General features: G+C 44.3%; 1 protein-coding gene across 2 annotated transcripts in view; it reads left to right on the forward strand.

The window, feature by feature from the left end:
* ATP8B1 (ATPase phospholipid transporting 8B1) overlaps positions 1-18,027 on the forward strand; it is a 110,911-nt gene that overhangs the window by 38,986 nt on the left and 53,898 nt on the right. For both annotated transcript variants that reach the window (XM_057526154.1, XM_007191969.3), the window contains exon 2: positions 9,949-10,151. In XM_057526154.1, the coding sequence (XP_057382137.1) occupies positions 9,971-10,151 (181 nt within the window). In that variant the 5' untranslated portion in view covers positions 9,949-9,970. The remainder of the gene's footprint in view (positions 1-9,948; positions 10,152-18,027) is intronic.

Consider the following 18,027-nt stretch of genomic DNA (forward strand, 5'->3'; position numbering starts at 1 on the left):
ATAAGTGACTGCTGAACAGTCTTCAGATATAAGGGTGGGTAGGTATTATCAATTGTTGATTACTTTAGAAGAAAAACACACACAGTGGGTTTCTTCTTGCAGAGCAAAAATTCTTTTCCAAAATACACATGTATGTATTATTTACAAAGCTGCAGTAATAGGACACAGTTCTGATTTCTGTCTTTCCCCCAATTTAATGTTGTATTTAAAGCATTTCCTGTGTTTCTAGGGCTGTCATTTTTAATGGATACTCTAAGATAATAATTTATAAAACCAGTATCCTGATGGACTTTCAGATGGTTTCTATTCCTGCTTTATAGAGCTGACAACAACAATCCAAAATTCTTCTGTGAATAGAGTTATTTTACTTGTTGAATTGTTTCTGTTGGAAATATTTCTATAAATGAGATTATTGGGTCACATGTTATAAATATCTTTAGTGTTATTGGGACATAAAGTGTTGCTATATTGTTTTCCATTGGAATGTACCAATTTCAATGTCAGCAGCAGGAGGCCTGTGTGTGTGTGTGAGAGAGAGAGAGAGAATTCACTCAGCTTTACAACTGCCCAGCATTAGATGTAGTCATTGAATATTGTTAACTTAATAGGCATAAAATGGTGTCTTACATTTTCATCAGTTTGCCCTTCTTTGATTGCTAGTAAGAGTAATCTTTTCCTGTGTGTTTGTTCCCATTTGCTTGTTACATCAGACCTTTTTCTACCCTTTTATTCAAACAAGCAGTTCCTATTGCATCTGAATGGGGAATACAAATTGTCTCTTTGTAGAATGAAAAGTTTAAGATTTATATTCAGTTCTGCAAGATTCTGCTGCTTCTTATATCCTTCTGTAGTGTAATCTTTCTGTTAATTGCATCCATCCATCAATAGGCTGGTGACTCTTCAAACATTAAAATTAATTCAACTCGACAGACTAACTTTTTATTTCACCTTGGAGGTTTGGCTTCCAGGCAACTGTCAAATATAAAGCCCCAATGATTTTATATTACTTAAGCACGAATAGAAATGAAAAACCTAATCACAGAGGCAATAGTAATGAAGTAAAATGGGACCATTGTCCCTAACAAGGAAGGATGACTGCTTGAATGTAAAAATAACAATGTTTTTCTCCTGGTAACTTTCAGTATTTATTATCAAAACACACTGTGGATGGAAGCTGTGCTCCAAAGTCAACCTGTGGGGAATTCTGGCATTATTATCCTACGGGAATCCATTCTAGTCTTCTGTTTATTTTTCTTAGTTTTCCAGACAAAAGAATGGCAGCCCCACCCAATCTTAGTTTGAAACACATTTTTCTAGTTGGCAGCACCCTGTTTCGGGCCTGTGTTCCTTCTGGCGGCAGCTACATTCACACGCCGAGCGTTATTGCTGAATGTGGCCGCAGAGGTAATAGGACCGAACTGCTTGGTGTTACCGCTGACAAGTGTGCCTGGGAGATGCTCAGCGTCCAGCGTGACCTCTGAATGGTCTTCCTGCCTGGCTCGCACCTTCCTGGCCACCCACACTCCCTCCGCTATCAGATTCATCCTGCTGAAACTCGGGGCAGATCGGATGTCTCTCCTTGCAGATATGTTCAGTGCTTCTGTCCACTGCCTGGAACAAAGCCTTGTCAGGTCCTCATAGGCAGGGGAAGCTGACTCCAACCAGCCTTTCATGAGCTCTGCCCCGATACCCCCTACATCTTTCAGCCGGGCCGGTGCCTTATATTTACTCTCCTGCCGCTGTTTTCACTCCGCCATTTCCTCATTCCTGAAAATGTCTCTCCCGTCCATCCAGAGTTCTTGGTCCCCTCTGTGATTCCCACACACATTGCCCAGCTCAGAACAGCTAGGAAATGATTATTGATTTCCATACACTCTAACGTGACATAAAGGGAGAAGCTTTTAAAATGTTACAACTCATCAGTGAAGGAGAAACCTGTCTGTAGACCCCAGAGTTGGCTTTAGTTTGTTTGTCAAGTTCTCCATTTCCTTTGCTTACGTTTTTCTTGTGACTTAAGAGGCTCTAAGTTGGTCTGTAGACAAGGAAAGCACTTGCCACTTGCATTCGGGAAGCAGGCTCTGATTCAGCTTCCTGGACGGAGCTTGAATTCCACTCTGAAGCCACGGTGTGTTTACTGCACCACACCTAGCACAGAGCCGGGGATGCGGTAAGGGGGCCTGCATCCAATCTGATGTTACCACTTAGGAGCTCAATTACCTTGGGAGGGTTCCTTAACCACCTCAGTTTTCTCATTGGTAAAATGGCAATGATAGCACCTGGCCACCTGTCTCAGAATAATTCCACAACAATTGTGAGAGAGGATGTATGTGAAAATACTTAGGAGTGAACAGTAAGGGGCAACCTAGTGGTAACAAGAAGAAGTCATCATTACTAGGATATGCTGGGGAGCCCATGACAGAGTTGGGATGACAATATCACCAAGAAGTCCTTTAAGTTTTGTCAGGAGAATGAAAAAAACTGCCCTTCTCCGAGAGGTCAAAGTTTTGAGGTTTCCCCTACACCTTTTTAAATGGTAACCATCAGAGGTGTGTGATGTGAACTGGGGGTCGGTCTTCCTTTGTGGCAAAGGGCTCTGGGTGGACTTTCAGAGGAAAAGAGGATAAAGCTGTGGACCCAGAGAAGCCTTTTCTATCATGAGTAAAGGCCCTGGCTGAATTATCCCTACAACGGTGATATTAATGGTCCCTCAGTTTTGTGTTAGTTATCCCAGGCTTCTAGGTTTTCTAGGCTTCAGTTTGGGAGGAAGTAAAAATTATAACCCCATTTGTCCTAGGAACAGTAATTGTGTTGTTTCTAGAACAGTATAAAGTTTGAATTTAATCTAGATCTTAGGTAGGTTTTATTACTGTTGGTTCATGAGATCTTTTTGGTCTAATTACAATGGTCGTCCAACTTGTCAGATTTTACTCTCAAGAGTATTGAGCAACTAACACAACATTGTAAATCAGCTATACTCCAATAAAAAAATTAATTAAAAAAAAAAGAGTGTTGAGCAGATTCCAAACAGTGTGTGGCATGTGTCTGGACTGACTAGGATCATAGAGATTTCTGCTGCCTCTTGGATGGGGCTCTTCTTCGGAATTACTTGGAAATAATACCAGCCATATTAGGTGTCTTACCATAAAATTCTTATTATTTGTGATTAATGATATGTGTATTAGTTATTTATTGCTACATAACAAATTACTCCAAAACTTAGAACAACACGTATGTTGTCTTACAGTTTCTGTGGATCAGGAATCTGACCACCGCCTAACTGAGTCCTCTGCTTCAGGGTCTCTCACAAGACTGCAGTTAAGGTGTCAGCACAGGCTGGGGTCTCATCTGAAGGCTGGACTGAGAAAGGATCCACTTCCCAGTTCCTGTGGTTGTTGCCAAAATTCCTTTCCTTTTTTTTAAATTCAAAAAATATGCTTATTTGTTCCGGTTTTTTGAGATATAATTGACCTATAACATTGCATTAGTTTAAGGTATACAAAGGAATGATTTGATGTATGTATATATTGTGAAATGACTACTACAGTAAGTTTAGTTAATATCCATCATCTCACATGGTTACAATTTTTTTTGTGTGATGAGAGCTTCTAAGATCTACTCTCTTAGCAACTTTCAACTATACAATACAGTATTGTTAGCTATAGTCACCATGCTGTACATGTACAAAATTCATTTCCTTAAGGGTTGTTGGACTGAGGACCCCAGTTCCTTGCTGGCTATTGGCCAGATGCCCACTCAGTTTCTTTCCATAGGAGCCTCTCCATAGGATAACTGCTTCATCAAAGCCAGGAAGGGGTGAGGGGACGAGAGCTGGCTGGCAACAAGGAAGTCACAGCCTCTTATAATCTAATCACGCACACAAGACACCCCATTCTGTTGGTTAAAAGCAAGGCATTATATATGTATAGCTGATTCACTTTGTTATAAAGCAGAAAGTAACACACCATTGTAAACCAATTATACTCCAATAAGGATGTTTAAAAAAAAAAAAAAGCAAGGCATTATGTCCAGTCCATTCTCATGAGGAGGGGATTACACAAGAGCATGAACACCAGGTGATGGGATCATTGGAGGCATCTTAGATTCTGCCTGCCAGAGTTGTAATTTATTTATTTATTTATTTATTTATTTATTTTTGGCTGTGCTGGGTCTTTGTCACGGCATGCAGGCTTCTCTGTAGTTGCAGCATGTGGACTTCTCTAGTTGTGGTGTGTGGGCTCCAGAGTGCATGGGCTCAGTAGTTGCAGCACGGGGGCTCTCTAGTTGTGGCACGTGGGCTCTCTAGCTGTGGCACGCGGGCTTCGTTGCCCTGCAGCATGTGGGATCTTAGTTCCCTGACCAGGGATTGAACCTGCATCCCCTGCATTGGAAGGCAGATTCTTACCCACTGGATCACCAGGGAAGTCCCCCAGAGTTGTTAATTTATTATATTTAGTATGGAACATAGAATTAAAACATGCATAGATAGCATAGAGCATATAAAAATATAATACAAAAATTTATTATATCATGATATATGTATGATATATGTTATGTTAAATATTTTGCATTATCTATAATAATAATAAAAATAAGCAAATGAAATGAGGAAAAATCCATTTCAGAAATACCCTTTCTTGTTGAGGATTTTAAAGAGCCATAAAAAAGATGATGAAGAATGAACAAAAATGAATATTGTGAATCTTACTTCCTGTTTAGGCTGGAGTCATCCTGGACATGAATCAATTTATACCACAAAGATATCATTGATCGGGGACTCTTGGCCTTCCCTAGCCTCTGAGTTGTGTTACGTGTACAGATCAGACCCTAGCAGTGGCAGAACTCAACTTTTTTTATTCCTCCTTTCCCTTCATTTGAATCTAGAAACCTTGTGATAGCAACAAAAGTTTGTGCTTTCATTACTTCTGACTTCAGAGTTTTATTGCAAAGGCAGAAAGGTATTTCTTTGTGCCTGGGTTTCCCTGTTCTCTCTCCTTCAGACCCCCTCCTCCACAAAGGGATTAGAGAATTTCATGAATTCATTCACCTCACAAGCATTCCATAGCCAGTTATTTAAAGATGGCAAGTGATAGATGTTAGGGGTTCAAATTTGGAAATCTTGCCATTTACCCCTCCTGTCTTCTGGGGTTTATGACCAAGAGGGCTGAATACTGCAGAAGGCAGGATGGGAAATGAGACCTCTTCTTCCTCCTCCCTTTTTTTTAACAGATAAGAAAAATGAGCTTCCAAAATGGTAATAAAGTGGTGAACAGTAGAGCCATGGTTTGAATCCAGACCTGTGTTCTTTCCAATTAATCATGCTGCTTTTCAGCCTGAGCAGGAGCTAAGGACATTTTCCTAAGATCATGTGACCAGGAAAATCCTTGAATGCTAAATCACATTGATGACTTTTAAAAAATCCTGATAAATCTTTTGCTTCCTTGCTCTAATATTTATTCACATTTATATCCAATGTCATGATTATAAGCACATGGATTAATGATGAAATACTGCATTGAATTGGGTATTGGCAGATGCATGACCACAGCTTCCTCACATGAAACGGGAGATGATGGTGTGTTGTTACCTCAGGCATTTGGAATTGTGTGTCTTTTCTAGTTAAACAGCTATGCGGCAGTTGAAATAGTACCATTCCCAGTCAGTAGGGCAACTGTACGATTTAGGGACATTTCCCCACCACTACACCTGGTAGTTTATTTCACATTCCCAAAGCATGCATGATTTATCCGGGTCAATGATGATTTTATGTGACCGTGGGCATTTGATATTGACCACTTCTTTTGTTGCTGTCTCTTATTATCTTTTGTTTTAGTTCAGGGGTCAACAGACTTTTTTTCTGTAAAGGGCCAGATGGTAAATATTTTAGCCTCTGAAGTCATCCAGTGTCTATCACAACTATTCAACTCTTCTATTGTGCAAAATCAGCCATAAACAGTACATAAAGGAAAGAGCAAGGATGTGTTCTAATAAAACTTTATTTACAAAAACAGATGGTTGGCCAAATCTGGCCCTCAGGCTGTAATTTGCTGACTCCTGTCTAGACTGTAAGTCTCCAAAGGGCAGAGTCAAAAGTGCCTCCGGTGTGGTTTCTGGAGAGGCCTCTCTCCTTGGCCGCCATCTTGCACCATCCCCAAAGGCACCATATGGCCTTTCCTCTGTGCGTGCAGAAAGAGAGAGCTCTTGGGTGGTTTATCCTCTTCTTATAAGGACATGAGACCCGTCGGATTGGGGCCCCACCCATATAACATTATTTAACCTCAGTCACCTCTTTAAAGGCCCTATCTTCAAACACAGTCACATGGAGGGTTAGGGCTTCAATCTTTGAATTTTAGGGGGAGGCAGTTCAGTCCGTAAGCCATAGGAAGGGTCTAAGCAGGAGAGTGGCATGACTGGTGGCCGGGCGGAAGTGGATGGTGGGAAGTCCTGTTAGGCTCCACCTGCAGCATTTCAGGAGAGAGATGGTGGTGCCTGCATTAGGGTGGTGGCCGTGGAGATGGAGAGGAGGAAATGGGTTGGAGGTATGTGTTTGGGGAGAAACGACAGGCCTTGCTGTGTCCTGGGGCTGTCGCACATAATTTACGTACCCGTATCCCTCAATAACCTGGACGATGGTTTGGTTCCCAGTGCCTACGGTAGCAGTCTGCGCCAAGCAGGTGCTCAGTGGAGGTTGAATAAACGCACGGGTGTCTGTGACGTGCTGGAGTGACGGGAAGAGACATTACAAAGTTTCCAAATCCATGTATGTAGTGCCTGCTTTACAGAGATCATGGTTTAGACCTGGAAAGCTGCTTTATGTCACCTAGGGCTTCCAAGAAATGATTTCTAGCTAACTTTTCTTTGGTAGCCTAAGATGGCAGAGCTAAACTATTCCATGAGTGTCTGCATTACACTCACATACATACAGCAAAGAACTTCCTGCTCAGTTTAGAGGTCCCCACCCAGCCTTCCAAGTCAGCCGCCCAGCTCTGGCCTGTGGCACGTGTTCGGCTGGTGAGTTGGTTGGTTGTGCAGTGGTTTGCTTTCTTTGGATCCCATGCTTGTGGTTGTCAAATCGATTCCTTTTTGTTTGTCTCCTCCTTCAACCTCGAAGGACTGGATTCGGACTGGATTCCATCTTCCATCTTTTTTTTTTTTTTTTGGCTGTGCCATGTGGCTTGTGGGATTTTAGTTCCCTGACCAGAGATCAAACCCAGGCCCTCGGCAGTGAGAGCACGGAGTCCTAACCGCTGGACCGCCACAGAATTCCCTGGATCCAATTTTTAAATTATTTATTTATTTATTTATTTATTTATTTATTTATTTTTGGCTGCATTGGGTCTTTGTTGCTGCATGCGGGCTTTCTCTAGTTGCAGTGAGTAGGGGCTACTCTTCGTTGTGGTGCACGGTCTTCTCCTTTTGGTGGGTTCTCTTGTTGCGGAGCACGGGCTCTAGGTGCGTGGGCTCAGTAGTCGTGGCTCGCGGGCTCTAGAGCACAGGCTCAGTAGTTGTGATGCACGGGCTTAGTTGCTCCACGGCATGTGGAATCTTCCTGGACCAGGGCTCAAACCCATGTCCCCTGCATTGGCAGGTGGGTTCTTAACCACTGCCACCAGGGAAGTCCCCCTGGGTCCAACGTTAACATGGGAAATAAGCATGGAGACGCTTGGCAATAATGATAACGAAATGATCACTTACAAAATGTTTCTACAGAATGCAGTTAATGCCACTGACCTGGATACTTAAAAATGGTTAAAATGGTAAATTTAGTTGTGTATATGTACTACAATAAAGAAACTTTCTCTATGATGCTTTCAGATTTTTCAATATTTTCTGTGCCCCTGTAATGGAGAGGTTAGATCCTAACTCTGCCACAGCTGAGCCTCAGTCTCCTTATCTGAAAGATGGGTAGATAACATCTCCCTCACAGGGTTTTCCTGCTTGACAGACAGTAGGTGCTCAATAAATGGTCACCACATTTATTATGTTTGTTCTGAAAAACTTCTGGTGAAAGTCTGCCTTTGAGAGTTTGGGAATTTTTTAAGGAGTATATTAAAATATTAGCTAACGCATAAAACCACAAGTAGGGCCAATTAAACACATGTAAAATCCCAAGAAATAGTCATTTACTAACCCGCAGAAAATTGGGAGAGAGGAAAAATGTTTTACTTGGCAATTAAAGGTTTTAACTGTGAATATGCCTGTGCTTAAGAGTAACCATATTTTGTAATAGTCTAATATTTTACTTCCCAGTGAGGGGCAGATGCATTTTAGAAGTGATTTTTGGAGATGGAAAAGGCAACAGGGATAGATTCCCCACACTGTTCCATTTGTTATTATAAAACACAGTTTTTCTAATTATGGAAATAATTGTTAACAGTAACAGAGACTGACGTTTGAGTACTTTCTAGGCTAAATACCAAATCGAGCACTTTACGTGCATCGTCTCACTGAGACTCATGCATGGCAGTTGTTGAAATTTTGGAAAATGAATAAATGTCTGCGAATAACTGGGACTATTCTGTACATGTGGATTGTTAACTCACCTTTCAACTAAATGTGTTTGGATTTTTGCAATGTCATTTAAAACTTGTCCCACGGTGACCTAAATTGTTTTGCACTGTCCCATTGTGTGAGTATGCCACAATTTATTTACACAGTTGCTAATCATTGGCTATCCACGTTGCTTCTGGGTTTTGTTTTAAATAATATTGGACAAATTCCTCACATAAGTATTTGAACATTTCCTAGATGTACACCTATGGTTATAAAAATTTAGATGTTCAAGGTGCTAGATTTGGTATAAAGCATGCAGCCAGCTAAATAGTTCCACTCAAGGCAACTAACACTTGATGAAAATATCTAACAAACTGTAACATAAACGTAGAATATAAAAGATGTCTCCTTGGAAAGCAATTGCTCTTGCTTCAAAATTTCAGTAATTGTTGTACAAGTTATCCAACGTTGCAAAGGTTTGGTTTTCTCCTCTATAGAGTACGAATAACAATACCACCTTCACTAGGGTGATATAGGACGTTTCAAGGAGCCAATGTTTATAAAGCATTTCATGCGGAGCCCCACACGCAGTTAACACTAAATAAATGTGAGCTGCCTTTATTAATGATATTGAGTACATGTTGGTATGAAGCTTATGTAAATAATGCCAGGCTGTACGTCTGTCCTCACAAGGCCTGCGGTATTAGTGTAAATATTTTCCTAATATAAATATAACTGAGGTTGTACTTGGGACTTATAAAGCATCACTTTATACAGTGGTGTATACACAAACACAAATTTTAAATATAGGGAGTGGGTGGTGGCAGTTAGGCAGTAGGCTAGGATGTGCTTTCAAGAAGTCATTAGTAAAGTTTGAGGACCTAAGCTTGTATTTAAATGCATCACAGAGTAAAAGCTCAGAATATTAGCATTAGCAGAAACCAGGTATCTTAGGACAGTGGTTTTCAAATTTTGCCAGCAATCCACAATTTCCAAAAGAAATTCATTTCCATTAAGACCCACAATGCAAATAAATGTATATATGTATCTGTTTTGTAAAACTGTTCCCCAAACAGTACTAACTCTTTTTATGCGTGCTGTACTCTGATATTTTAAAATCTGTTTCACTTTATTTTAATGTTGGTTGTGAACCAATTAAATTAATTTTGCTGGGTAGAGACCCACGATTTGAAACACAACCTTAAAGCCTGTATACCCTTAAAAAAAAAGTTTGCAGCTGCATTACTGTTGTAAATTCTCACCCAAGCATTTAATCAATAATGAATGGTTTTGTTGTTATTTGCATGATAATTTGAACTTTGGGATCATTATTCAGGCATATTTCCATGTTAGTAAGTCAGGTTCTGTTAAAAGCATTGTGACCGAATGCAGGCAGAATTCAACCAAAAACTGGGTATGAGTCATGTTTCACTCTGGTTTCCCTTTCTTTTAAACCAGGCAGTTCCAATTTGCCAGCAGAATGAATACAGAAAGAGACTCAGAAACGACGTTTGAGGAGGATTCTCAGCCTAATGACGAAGTGGTCCCTTACAGTGATGATGAAACAGAAGATGAACTTGAAGACCGGGAGCGTGCGGTGGAACCAGAGCAGAATCGAGTTAACAGAGAAGCAGAGGAAAACCGGGAGCCATTCAAAAAAGGTAACACTCTGGGACCTGGAAATGAGGTACTTGTCCGTCCTCACAAGGGCAGTGGCAACAGGTGCAAAGGACAGATGGTCCAGGAGGCATCTTCCTTCTCTTAGCTTCAGATGAAACGTGAAGCACTTGGAAAAGTACACATTGTCCTCGGTGTGGTAGGGCCGGTGGACCATAGCTGACAAGTTCTGCAGAGAAAATAGGTCTTGCTTCGTGCCTATAAATTTAGAAGGAAGCTGAGTGTGGAAGAATTTGCTTGTTACCACACCCAAGAACCTTGGAGTCACCATACCTTTGGTTCAGTCATTTGTGAATATAAAAGGGTTTTGACTCTCCAGTTAAAAAAAAAAAAAAAAAAAATTTATGGGTCTCCGGTCGCCCCGAGGAGCCTGAGATGCAGGAAACTGTGCTCCCTGCCTAGGATCAGGGCAGCTTCAAGGCAGGGTCTAGACCACGGATTGGCAAACGTTTTCTGTCAGGGGCCAGGTAGTAAATATTTCAGGCTTCGTGAGTCATACAGTCTCTGTCAAAACTACTCAGCGTTACTGATGTTTCTTGAAAATGGCCATAGACAGTCTGTCATTTAGGGTAACAGAATGTAGCTAACTTTTATGATTTTGCTTTTTCCCTTGTGGCTTTTCTATTTCATTTCCTGCTGGTTCTCCCACCCCGGCAAACACATGTGTTCTTTTTTTCCTTTGCTCCATGAGGAAGCTGATCCTTTTCTCTTTAGACCCCAGATCTGCTCCAGATTTCAGGTGGAAAATGTTCTCCTCCACGGTCCCTTGCATTCCAGCTAAATAACTTCAGTTTCCCATTCACAGAAATCTCCAGGAAATTGTTCTATTTCTGAATCTTTCTCCACATGCACCTCTCCCCAGCCTCAATCAGAATAACCTCTGGTTTTATCTGGTTTCCCCAGAGCCTCTGTCATTGCCGATCTGCCCTTCCAGGCCTGCCAGAAGCCTGCTTTCCTTATGTCACTCCCTGCCCGTCTCTCCCTCCAGGATTCTGCTGCCTGTTAAGCTGTTTGTGGTTTTTTTTTTCCCCCAACAGGTTTCACCTGTAGAAAAAGTGACAAAGCCTGAAATCCCGCTTACGTAATGATTCCTCCTGCTCTCTGGTCAGATGGTGCCTGTCTTCTGCCCTTCTGTGTGGGGACGTGCATGTGCCCCAAGGGCCCCCTGCCACCGCAGGCTCCAAAACCGGGGAAGGCCATTGTCTCAAGTCTATTGTTTTCCCGTCCTCAGCTTTCCATATCAAACATTTAGAATTATCAGATCTTATGGCGGATTTCTGGCTGTAATGTTCAGCTATTGCGTATAAGTGCTTTCTGCCTTGAAGCAGCAGGCACTAAAATCACGATAATTGAGCTACGGTGCAGTGGAATCACTGCCAATCTGAACAGGAATGTGGCGTCTGTCATAACACGTCCAGACTGGATATTGTTCAGGCTGAAGTAGCCTGACGAGTTAGAACGGGGAGTTCTAGTTGATCGCCCAAATAGTACATCATGTGTTTCTTCCTCATTCCTTCTTCCACTGTGCTTCTAAGTTTCATATCTCTACCGTATGTGGGTATCTGATGAGCTGGCAGAGAATTGGCTCTGCAGTTCTCTAGGGGTGAACTTTGCTGTTGGTGCTCCGTGCCATGTCATCAGATGTGTGGTCCGGGACAAGGCAAAGGGATGGGGTTGGGTGCCTTTGGAAATGTCCGAGGGGCACGTAGTGGGCGGAAACTCTCACCTCTGTTTTTTTCCAACTCTGCCTTCACATTCTGCTGCCCCGGGCTCTTTCTGATCGTTCAGTTCACAGGTCATATTTCTCGTAGATTTCTACCCCCAGAACATAGGCACTGAGGGAGCTCGGACTTGATCTTGGCTCTTCAGAGTCTTTTCCAGTGGTGTCTTATATTTCTAGGGGAATTTGGTGTTTTTCAAAAACCCTTGTCAAGTGACTTTGCCTGTGACTTTAAAAAACATTATTATCATTATTATTAATTTCTTTTTGGCCTTGCCACGCGGCTTGCGGAATCTTAGTTCCCCGACCAGGGATTGAACACAGGCTCCAGCAGTGAAAGTGCCGAGTCCTAACCCCTGGATCGCCCGGGAATTCCAAAAACGTATTATTGTTCTAACACCTCTGTGTGCCCTTTCCAAACACAGAGAGGGCATTTATTAAGTGCTAGACCTCTTTACTTCCGTTCCCTCATCCGCCCTGCGTCCCCTACGGCCACTCTGCTTCCTCTCCCCTGCCTCCTCTCTCCCTTCCTCCCTTCTTTCTCTGCATCCCTCTTTCCCCCTCTTTTAATTTTTCTCCCATATTCTCACTTGGGCATTTTCCCAGTGAAGGTCAGTGTCACTCTGACTTTCCTTTTTAACTATAATCTGTCTGTCTTGACATTTTACGTGAGGGACAATTTTCTTCAAAGGATTCACTTCTTTAGAACACTGGAGCGTGAGTCACTCTGCGAAGTACCATCCAGTTGAGTGACACTGGGGACCCAGGCCTATTACAGCAGAGCAATGTCTAAAAATGTGTGAACCATGTTCATTTTTTTAACCATATCTTTTTTTTTTTTGGGCCGCATTGGGTCTTCGTTGCAGTGCACGGGCTTCTCATTGCGGTGGTTTCTCTTGTTGCGGAGCACGGGCTCTAGGCGCCCGGGCTTCAGTAGTTGCGGCGCACGGGCTTAGTTGCTCCGTGGCATGTGGGATCTTCCCAGACCAGGGCTCGAACCTGCGTTCTCTACATTGGCAAGCCGATTCTTAACCACTGCACCACCAGGGAAGTCCTTTAACCCGATCTTAGTGCAGAAAATTGGTTTTCTTTTTTTTTTTAAAGATGCTTTAGCCCCACTGAGCTTTAGTCAGCGAGTGTTTTGAGAGGCCATTGCAAGTGCTTTTCAGTGGAAGGACGTTTGTTGTGTGCTGTGAGAATCGAGAATGGGTGTAAGCCTGCTGTTAGAATGTGCCGTGAAGGAAGAAAGAAGCCCACAGATTTTACTAAAGTACCTTTACCCTTGGTTTCCTTTGAGCAACTGTTGACAAAAACGAGTGGGAATGTTTCCATCTGATGGAATGAACATTCTCGTTTCCTGAACACACAAGAACGGTATATCCCAGAATGTGTTCTGAGAAACCCTAGTTCTGCCAGATATTCCCAGACACAAAGATTCTGTGGTCCCTGAGACCAGAAACTCAGAATTCTTTATCCTTTTCTTGGAGTTTAAGGTTGTCCATTAGCATAAAATGATGCAAGAACGTTTAGACTTTAAAGAAGCCAGTTTAATTTTATTTAGCCACAGGTTCCTAAAATTCCTTGACTCTAGAATTCCTTGACTCTAGGTGGTTTTTTGGTTTGTTTGTGTAGCTTACCCCTCCACCATCCTGGTGTCCCCAGGTCAACCCCTTGGGTAATTCTATGCCGGTCAGGAACCAGCTTAGAGATGAAGTCCTTGGGAATCAATAAGCGCTCTGCATTAGGGCACCTTGGCTCGCTCTCACGAGCCTGCGGATGGAATGAGAAAGCTGTGTCCTGCCTTGTTGGCAGTGTTGCTTTGTCAGTTAACTCTCCCCTCCTTCCGCGCTGGCTGGCTTACAAATACACTCACCGCTTCCCTGTCCTACAGCAAACTCTTACGTGAATCCTGCTTTCTGCCTCTGGCTGCTGTCCTGTCTCCTGTTCTCATGACCAAGCTTCTGAAAACCCATTTCTCTACCATCGCATCCACCCGTTCCCCCGGCCCTTCCCCTCCGTGGGCTGCCCCACCTCCCTGTGGGACACATTTTCTTAAAGATCACCAAGAACCCCAGTGCCAAGTCCAGTGAGCTTTTTGTCAACCATTCTCTTCCTACCTCTGTTTGCTCTGAAGCGCTTGACCTTTTTGAAAGTCTCTGCTTCGGGAAACGCTGGCCACCCTGGCAGGTGATGACACCTTCTTGTCTCAGCACTCCTCCTGTTTCTCCTTCCTTCTGGCTACTCTTCCTTCCACCCTTAAAATGTTCCCATTCCGGGTCATCCTTTGTTCTCTGTCTACAGGCCTGCCTTTGGCAAGCTAATCCCCTTTAATCCGCTTCATGTACCGCATCTCTGTACATGACCCTGAGAGGCAGTGTGCACGGTGGTGAAGAGGGAGGATGCCGGGCACGGGCTGTGTGGATTTCAGCCTTGGCTTCACCACTTTCTAGCTGTGTAACCTTGAGGAAAGGACTTCCTCTCTCTCTACCTCAGTGTCCCCATCTGTAAAATGGACATGATATGAGTACCTACTTCATTGGGTGGTTGTGAGGATTAAGTCAGAAAATAAATGTAAAGGAATGAGAACAGTTTCAGGCATGCAGTAAATACTCAATAAATATTAGCTGTTATCACCCCCACCCATCATCTCCTCTTTCATCTTTCCATCATCAGATCTTCTTCTTGACCCTTCCACTTCCTTTTGGGATATTCAGATTCTCCTGGACCACCCCCCAGGCTGAAGCTGCTGAGTCACTCATTTTAACGGATCCTTCCATCCCCACATCTAAGCACAGTGAGTGGGTGGATGGATGGAGAGATGGATGGGCTGAAGAACAGCTAATTTCCCAGCGATGAGTTTACCCACATATTTAAGGAAACTTCTGGTGATTTAGTATCATCCCTGCCTCTGCCATCTTATAAACCTTTCCCGTTAGTACAAGCTTCTCCAGCCTTCTCTTTTTTTTTTTTTTGCAAATCTGTGGACAGTTATGCTGACCCCACCACCCTCAGGCTTTCCTAGGCGCCAGTGGGTTCTCAGATAAAACCTTAGACTTGGTCTCCGATAGTTCAGCGTACCTGCCGGGGGGCAAGGCATAAGAGTCTTCAGACAGAGAAGACAGAGAGCTGTAGTTATGGAAAAGTCCACCCACGCACACGCAAAGCGACAGGGACAAAGCTAAAGGTTGCAAAAACAGTCTCGCTCATGCAGTGACTTGGTCTTTTAATGGATTGACCTGTGGTTCCGCTCCAAGAGCTGTGACAAAAGAGTCTGCCCTGGATGGGGGTCAGGGAAAGCTTCCTTGTGGAAAGGCATGCCCGTGCTGTCAAGTGACAGACGAAGAAGAGTTAATTAGGGGCGGGGAGAGGAAGGAGCCTCCCGAATAGGGGACCACATCCAGAGGCTCTGTGGCAGGAGGGAGGGTGGCATGCCTGCGGCATGTGGAGGAGCTGGGATTCAGCCTGGGGGAATAAAGATGCTCTGGGGAGAGGATTAGTGTAATCTCACTCCCCTCCATTTCAGCACCCATCACAGTGTAATTTAGAAACGACTGGTTTCTATTTTATGCTGATTGTACATTACCCATCTTCCAGCTAAATCTGTAAGTGCTCCAAGGACCCAAGGTCCAATCTGTCTTATTCTGAGCCAGTGTCAGGGCAGCAGGCTTGGGGGGCATTTGTCATAGAGGCTTGGTGGGTGTTTGTGACTGACAGCATCAGAGGCTTCAACAGAGGTATGAATAGGGAACCAGGTGAGCGCTTCAGAGGCCTTCCCTGGTCAACGAAGGCTTCCTGGAGGTGAGGACACCTGCGCTGGGTCCTGAATAAGTGTGAGAGGCAAATTGATCCCCGTGGTCTCAGGGCCTACCAGGCCGACGCAGCGTGAAGGAAAGCTCCAAGGGGCTGAGAGTTCAGGGAACTTCGAGTCATTCTTGGAGCTCAGTGATGGGGTGGGGCAGTGGCCGTCCTGAAGAGTTTGGCCACTTTCTAGAGGACCTCAGGGAGCCATGCCAGCAGTTTAGGCTGAAGAGAACACGGCTGAGAGTACAGCAGCGGTCTCCTCCCACCACAGCTGCTCCGTAGCTATGTTTCCTCCTCTCAGTCCAATCTCCATGGTGGCAAAAGACGGCACTGCACTGGGATCTGATTCCATCTCCTTTCCTTGGCGGCTCAGGCCCGAGTGATTGGGCCCCATCTTCCTCTCCCGACCGAGCTGGCTTGCTGCCTGCAGCTTGCAGGCTTATTCACACGTTCCATTCACCCTGTTCTACGCTCAGTTCCTGGTTCAGGCAAGTCTTTCCCTCCTCCACTACTTTCCATCCACTCTTCCCAACGACCAGAGCAGCCCCCTTCTCTGTGGCCGTCTCCTTCTCACCCTTCAGGGCTTGATATAGGCATCACTTCCTTAAAGAAGCCTTCTCTGACCCCCAGCCCCAGCCTGGAGCAGACCCCTGTTGTCTGGTCTCAGAGCCCCTTGCACTTTTCTTCATACCCCTGTGGGCATTAATGATTATGTCCTTGGATGACTGTGTGAAGTAGGGATGAAGCTTCCCCAGTAGACGGTTGGCTTCATGAGAATTCAGGCCATATCTGTTCCATCAGAGCACGTAATAGACACGCAATAAATATACACTGGGTACATACATTTGTTTAGAAATCCTACATTGGCAGCAGTGGGGAGAAGGGAGTAGATAATAATCCAAGTGAGGATCAAACCAAGATGGCCAGGATGCAGAGAAGGGGACAGATCATGACATATGTTAGGGATTTGACATTCACAAATCCCATTAGATGGGAGGGTCAAGGGAAAAGGATGCCTGAGGAATAATTTCTGGCTTAGCTGCCCACCCCACCCTCCCATACGCCCAGTGGATATTCCAGTTATCTATTGCTACATAAAACACAATCTCAACTTATTGGCGTAAAATGACCATTTCACGATGTTCACAGATTCTGTGAGTCAGGAATTCAGATAGGACACAGCAGAGACGACTTGTTTCTGCTCTAGGATATCTGGGCCCTCAGCTATGGAGATGAACAGCTGAGGTGACTGGGGCCTGGAATCATCTGGAAGCTTCTTTACTCCTATGTCTGGCATCTGAGCTGGTAACTCAAAGGCTCAACTGGGTCTTTCAGTGGGAGCACCTCCGCGTGGCTGGGCTTCTCCCAGCATAACGCTGGGCTGCCATGGGAGCATTCTAGAGGGACCATCTGGAGAACCAGTGGCCCAAGACATCAGAGTAGAAGCTGGTCACAGAATTCATGCAGCATCCCTTGTGCTACCTGCTCTTGGTTACAGAAGAGTCACTGAGGCCAGCCTTGATTCAAGGGAAAGGAAATTAGACACCTCTTCTTTATTTTATTTTATTTTATTTTATTTATTTTTGGCTGCTTTGGGTCTTCGTTGCTGCATGCGGGCTTTCTCTAGTTGCGAAGAGCAGGGGCTACTCTTTGTTGTGGTGTGCAGGCTTCTCATTGCGGTGGCTTCTCTTGTTTCAGAGCACGGGCTCTAGGCGCATGGGCTTCAGTAGTTGTGGCACGTGGGCTCTAGAGCGCAGGCTCAGTAGTTGTGGCGCACGGGCTTAGTTGCTCCACAGCATGTGGGATCTTCCCAGACCAGGGATCGAACCCGTGTCCCCTGCATTGGTGGGCGGATTCTTAACTGCTGTGCCACCAGGGAAGTCCCCAAGACACCTCTTCTTGATGGAGGAGTAACAAGGTCACGTTGCAGGATTGGAGATACTGTTGCAGCTGCCTTTAGAAGGTGCCTTCTGCCTCAGTGGATAACAGAGCTGTTTGTGGGGATAAGTAGTGGTGGGGGCAGCCCCTTGTAGGTCAAGGAGAGGGTTGTTGTTTTGCACTTGACCAGTTTTGGATATTTGTAGGAATTCAACTTGTGTTGCTGGGTAGCTGGCAGCTTAGAAATATAGGATGAAGTGGTAAGAAATGACCAAGAATGGTGCAGCATTGTCCCTGGGAACTGTTAGAATTTTAAATTCTTAAGCATGCGGTAATAGCACTGAACTTTAGTTCCCAGACTGTGTATTCTTAGGGAGAGGTGAGTTCAGTTTTAGGAGAGGAGCCCCTCCAGTGAGCATCTGCCCCCACCCCCTCCATAAGCACACAGGCACCCCCCGACC

The sequence above is a fragment of the Balaenoptera acutorostrata genome, chromosome 13 (genome assembly GCF_949987535.1).
Source record: "Balaenoptera acutorostrata chromosome 13, mBalAcu1.1, whole genome shotgun sequence".
Taxonomy (NCBI): domain Eukaryota; kingdom Metazoa; phylum Chordata; class Mammalia; order Artiodactyla; family Balaenopteridae; genus Balaenoptera; species Balaenoptera acutorostrata.